At 39.2% G+C, this 6,576-nt stretch overlaps 1 protein-coding gene across 2 annotated transcripts in view; it reads right to left on the bottom strand.

Annotated features, from left to right (window-relative positions):
• Positions 1-6,576, bottom strand: part of furina (furin, paired basic amino acid cleaving enzyme a) — a 123,649-nt gene continuing 117,073 nt past the window's right edge. For both annotated transcript variants that reach the window (XM_039659106.2, XM_039659107.2), the window contains exons 15-16: positions 5,708-5,836; positions 1-3,343 (exon numbers count right to left, since the gene is read on the bottom strand). In XM_039659106.2, the coding sequence (XP_039515040.1) occupies positions 2,724-3,343; positions 5,708-5,836 (749 nt within the window). In that variant the 3' untranslated portion in view covers positions 1-2,723. The remainder of the gene's footprint in view (positions 3,344-5,707; positions 5,837-6,576) is intronic.

Here is a 6,576-nt window from a genome sequence, read left to right as displayed (position 1 = left end):
TTATGAAGTTTGCATAGATCTTTATTTTTTTGTATAATCTTTAATTCGCATATTGACATCAATTAAATAAAAAGAGCAAAATAATCTTTAAATTACATGTAAATGACAATGCACCATATATAGTACAAAAATAGGCCTTATTTTTTTTTTTATATCGTTGTCCCGACTCAGGTAGTCATATAAATGATTGGTGTTTTCTACGTGGGGATCTTCATGCATCAGTTGACTCTTCAAAATAAAAAGGTGAAAATAATCCTATGAGTCTAGAAAGTTCTCGTTGAGTCTGAACACACACACACACACACACACACACACACACACACACACACACACACACACACACGCTCTTAAAGCACAACACAACCATTGCACCATCAGGGTGAAAGCATATTGCGTATGGTTAATGCAAGAACTGTTGTCACAACACCAGCATTTTGACCAAAACCCACCCTGCTTAAATTTGTCATTCAACAGCCTATTCAAAGCATTTCCTAAATGTGTGACCCAATTTAAAACTGCGACTAACCTCAAAAAAAAAAAAAAGGAAAAAGAAAAAAAAAAGAAAGTTTTAGTTTTTTTCAGGTTATGCTATTACTCTAAGGCAAGCAGATTTTCATCAGGTGGTCTTTGGTCATGCCTTTGCACAATTTAAGGCTTTCCAAAACACACAACATCAAATCATTACTGCAGGGGGTGAAAGAGCTCAGAGGGGTTGACATTATTGTAAAATCGCAAGTGTGTAGATAAACAAGACACATTTCATTATAAGATAAGATGAGCAGTGCATCTGATGCATCGATAATGTAAAACAAAACAAAAATGTAAAAATCGGTTACCCTACTCAACTAAACGAAGGCAAGGCTGAGGATGGTGCAAGTCATTTGTGGACTGGCCACAGCGCTGTCCTTCAATGGTCTGTTCAGGCTCAACAGTTATCCCAAATCACTGATATGATATATGATTCCAACTCTATCAGCATAAAATCGCATAACCCTGTTGGGTCTCTATTGCACAGATTTGATATATTACATTGTCATTTTGTAAAGATACTGCATATGACCAACATATCATGAATATGTGATTCAGAAAAAAATACAGAAACACAACTATACTCCTGGAAAGTTGCAGATGAGCTGACAAGGCCAAGCAAATGACTAATAATAAACAGTAGTAAGCAAAGAAAATGACCTGATGAGGTGACTGTTGAGCATATAAAACCAACCAATTCTAACTGATATCTGGTAGTCATTAGAGACCTTTCTGTGATTAATTTCAAAAAGACACCCATACTGGGCAGAACACAACCTCTAACATCTCTAATATATAATCACTATAACATTACAAAACAGAAGCCAGGTCCTTTCAGGATGCGCCTTCAGCAAAGACCTTTTCTAGTGTTTCAAACCCTTGACAGGGGGACAGAATTAAATTGGCTCGGAGAGGCTGGCCGACATCAGAGTTTCTTCCCTACATACAGTCAAAGAGCGCAAGATCGCGCACAAAAATCAAAATATTTACCATATTCACTTGCTCATGTCTTTTCAAACCTGCATGAGATCTTGCTGAAATAAAACACAAAAGTCATTTTTCACAAAATAAACGAGGATGGAGGCTATCGTGCATCAAAAAAAGAGCCTTTTGATATCATATTAATTTTACATGAGGAAATTATTTTGGAATTTCAGTATGATAATATTCTACTGCACACCCGTGCATTGTTTCAAATGCCTTTCCTGCTCTAATATGATATATAAAATCATATTAAAATCATATTAAGTTTTGATGTCATGATTTTGATGAGCCAACTTTGAAGTGAATGACATTTGAGAATATACTGTAGCACAGAGATCTGTAAAAAAAAAACAAAAAAAAAAAACACTTTTATGGTACACACATGTGAATGGCCCCAATCACCCAAATTTAATTTATATAAATATACTAGAGCACATTTTGACTTTACTTCAATAAAAAACTGACAAAACAGTCATTTTAGAGATTGAAAAGCCCTAGTCCCCATTATATTTTGGTGATATGGACACCATTTAGACCTGACAAAAAGTCATGAAGGCCTGCAATCACATGAGGGTTAAAAAGTTACCAAATAATGATGATAATGGTTTTATCTTTTGGAGAAGCATTCCACTAAACAGCCTACATAAAAGAAAAATCATGAATTTAGCGATGCAGATGCTCCAGGGGGAGTAGTAAGCTCTAGAAGTATGTTTAAGACAACATGCAGCTCTCCTCTCCATCTCTGACCATGTACAACTAGTGATATGTTCTTCTAAAAGGCTCCCTGCGCAAAGCCAGTGGATCCAACCCACTGCAGCATTGATTGACTTCATATAAACGTAGTTTCACTCACACACACACACTCACTCACACACTGAAAAGCTTTGATTTTCTCGTATGCAAATATTTCAATCTTAGTTTTTCTTTAAATCTCACTAGGCAGGAGGAAGAGACCAAACAATAGTCATGTTTATTGTAGTTTCGACTCGTCACCCTTCGCTTGCGTTTGGAAGCTTTCCATGTTGAGGCACCGAGAGGTCAACGCCCAGGTGAATCATGGATAATATAACTAAGACAGGTGCGAAAAACAAATCAAAATGCCCCAAAAGTGTGATATGTTCAGACAAACCAAAGAATGAAAACACATTAAAAAAAAAGAGAGAGAGAGAGAGACAACAGTGCAGTAGAGGCTAGAGAGGGGAGGAACGTAGTTAAAGAGCACTTTGTGTTTTGATGAAGGCAGTCCTCTCGTTGTGGATCTCGAATTCCTCGTTCTCAGATTCGGTATTGCCCTCGTCCTCCCGCCAAACGTTTGGGATGCCTTTGTAGGCAACTGCGGTGCGGTTCAAGCCGAACCCGACCAGTAATCCGGATCCCGGCCCCACTTCGGCAGATTGCAGTTTGTTCTGGTTGCGCGTGTGCATCTGCAGCAAGCCGAACACACCCACAAACGTGGCCACGATGAAGGCACAGCTGAGCACCGCCACGGTAACAGGCAGGCGAGAGGCGAGCTCGGCGTGGTTTTTCGGGGTTTTGCCGTCACCTTGCATCTGAAACAGTCCGCCGTCCGGAGACTCGCGCATGATCTGGTTCTGATGCAGGCAGGAGCCGGTGACGGCGTCCAGGTGGCTGTGAGGTGGGCAGGAGAGGCAGTCCTGAGACCCGGGGGCGCTGCAGGTGAGACAGACCGGGTGGCAGGGCAGGCAGGTGGGGTGGAGGACGGGCGACACCTCATTGTTGGGGAGGAAGACGGAATGGGTGACGGGGGTGAATCCGGCTGGACAGTCTCTCACACAGCCCTTCTGGTACATGTAGAACCCGGGGTTGCACTCTGCGTGAGGAGGAAGAAAAGTAAACGTTTATCGTTTATAAAGCTTCAGTAGAAGCAGAAAGTATAATGAAAAGTAAAAATATGTATATATAAAAAAAAAAAAGTTTTTGCAAATGACAACAATCATTGCGATTTCAATTTTGAGAGAAATACTTGTGAAAATGTGACCAAGTTTGATAGATTAAAACTAGACTAAAATGCTCAGACATTTAGTCGACTAAATATGATAAAAACTAAAAAGGACATTTGACACAGGACTGACGCTAATAAATAGCTGATGAAATTAACACTACTGGCAAAGAGTGCTTTATACAGAATGTGTTTTGTCAACAGGGTATATGCAGGAATCTTGAAGTTAATTTTAATACCTTTTCAAGACTTTTTCAAGACCTTCTCAATTTTTTTTAATACCTCACCGCCACTTCAAGCTATAACCATTTACATCAGTGATACTTTTACCATAACAGTTTTAGTTTGTGATAAAGACTATAGACCACTCTGATACAAAAAATCAAAACGTCTGGGATAGTAAATCAAAGCAAAGTTTCCCATTCTTTTCATGCGTTCACCAACCTTCTCTCAAAACATTTTGCTGCGTTGTAATATGCACTGGGAACGCCAGAGCGTTCATTGTGCTTTTCCGCCCACCTGCCAATTTACGAACACACCCACAATAGCCTAGTTTTTTAAGTATCTGTTCGTTTTTCTTAACAAAAATGACTAAATTCACACACTTTTATGATGTTTTTGGGACTCAAACTGTTGGACAGCTAATTCAGAAAAAAATACTTTCAAAATTTAAGACTTTATAAAGCCGTGATAAGACTTTAAGACTTTTTAATCCTTTTTAAGGGTCTTATTTTTCCCAAAATTGATTTATCACCTTTTAATACTTTTCAAGACCCCGCGGATACCCTGGTCAAAGCTGGGGCATTATTGCAGATAAACCCGTTCTTATATGACACACAAAAAACTGCCACTGGTTACTCTACGCGTCGGTCAGACGTCTCTTAAGGTTTAAGAGGGCAGTTCTAGGCCGGAATAAGCAAGGTTGGATAAAAGTCTAAACTGCATTACACTAAGTGTAAACAGGCTTTAAGAATCTGATTTTTTGGAGAGAAATGAACTACACACTCCTCTGGTCATCACAGTACACAAATAAAGAAATGAAGACCATCTTTTCAGCATTCTTAAGGCATCATTTTGAGAATTACAGTAAAAGGAGGAGAGAAAAAGGAAAGCGCTGATAAAGAAGGAAAACTGCTGAAAGAGAAGTAGTAAGTAAGTGAGTGTGTGTGTGTGTGTGTGTGTGTGTGTGTGTGTGTGTGTAAGAATGAGCTGGCAGTGAGTGGCCACATGAGGGGCATGGCCACAGGCTAAACTGGACAGCTGCCTTGAACACGGCTGCCAATGCAGCTGGCACTGTGAACTAACTACAGGATGGAGTTATGAACACACAATTTAACAGCTAAGACGTGACCAGCGCAACACACTCAAGACAAGCAAAAGGGACCTATAAACACAGCTGTAAAGTTTATAGCTTTACTTTTAAAGCATTAAATTATTGGGGAGATAGAGTCACATTTACAACCCATTATTTATTAATTAATTAGTAGAAACATTTTGTAAAAACAGACTAGCATTCAAAAGTCCCATAAGCTCACCAAGGCTGCATTCATTTGATCAACAATAAAATCAAATCAGTACATGTGAAATATTATTCGTTTAAGCTGTTTCTCTATTTGTCAAATGTAATTTATTCCTGTGATGTAAAGCTGAATTTTCAACATTATTACTCCTGTCTTCAGTGTCACAGTGCGACATCATTCATGCTGATTTGCCGCTCAAGAAAGAAGCAAGAATCCTTGCTGAATCTTATGAAACAAATCTTATGGACATCTTAATGGACAAAACCCTAGTCAACACACAACTAGTCTGATGTTTAAACAACATTAAAGGTTGTGTTCCTAATGGAAAACCAGAGTAAAGCATATTGAGCAGTATACACTGCCGTCTATTTCTTAGCTAGCTAAAGAAATTGCACAGTGATACACATTTCAAATAGTAGCATGCTACATTGTTGTTGCAGGACAATGCATTGCAAGAAAAAAATAATATATTTTTTTAAATTACATTTTGTGTAAAATGGCTGGCAAATAGTCAAGATTACGTGCAGTGTACTTTACTGCACACCTTTGCAAAAGGTCATCTAGGTGTTTCATGCATGAAAATGTGGATAATGTACCATACCATTTTGATAAATCAAGTCTGCACCTGAAAAAACTATCTGGAGTTATAGAGGAAAGCTAGTAAATCCCATTAGTAGTTGACAGGGGGCGCACTTTCACCATCTTTTACACTTACCTGTGCAGATCTGACTGAGGTCGTAGGTTTTGCAGCTGCTGTCAGCGGTCTGGCTGGAGTCAGCTGCTGAAGGGCCGGATAAACTAGAAGCCGTGCCATAGAGAACCAGTGTGAACTGAGTCAGAGTGCCTAAAACAGACAGAAAGAGAGTCACACTCGTGTGACACAAGAAATGATAAGAGTTGACATTTGTGAATCATCATGTCTGTGTTTTTTCTGTAATAACTCTAAATCAGTTCAAGTCCTCGTGGAATTGCTCCGTTTGTTATTATTATTATTGGGGCCCAAACAGGATTGGTGCAAGGACCCTCTTGGTATTGATCTGTTTCTTCTTGTAGTCCAAAATGATTCGAATTTTTGAGGGCCTAAACATGCTCGTGAACTCATGAAAACTCATGAAACGGCAAATGCGCCAGAACTGGCGAAAATTTACTTCTGATATGGGTTTGGCAAAACGGCTCGATAGCACCACCTATATCATTTCAAAGAAGCGCCCCTCATGTTACGTTTCTCGTATGTGTGCGAAACAGGTTGTGTCCCAACACCTAAAAAAAATTCTCTTGGAGAATTAAATGCAACAGGAAGTCAGCCATTTTGAATTTTCCTCTGCGATTTTTATGCAGTTTTGCCATTTTCAGGCGTCGTACTTTACCAAACTCTTCCGACAGTCTTAATCGGATCATTTTCAAATTAGGTAAGTGCAATCTTTAGGCCTTTGCGATGTTAAATTGTGACGATCCCTGGCGGCCTGACAAACTTTGATGTTTCGCCATGAAAAAGGAAGTTGCTGTAACTCCGAAAAACAATGTCCAATTTGCCCCAAACTTTAAACGTTTAATAAGACCTTTAGCAAAGTGATTAAGCATGCT

The sequence above is a fragment of the Pimephales promelas genome, chromosome 1 (genome assembly GCF_988280905.1).
Source record: "Pimephales promelas chromosome 1, fPimPro1.hap1.1, whole genome shotgun sequence".
Taxonomy (NCBI): domain Eukaryota; kingdom Metazoa; phylum Chordata; class Actinopteri; order Cypriniformes; family Leuciscidae; genus Pimephales; species Pimephales promelas.
This window is presented reverse-complemented; position numbering and strand designations above follow the sequence as displayed.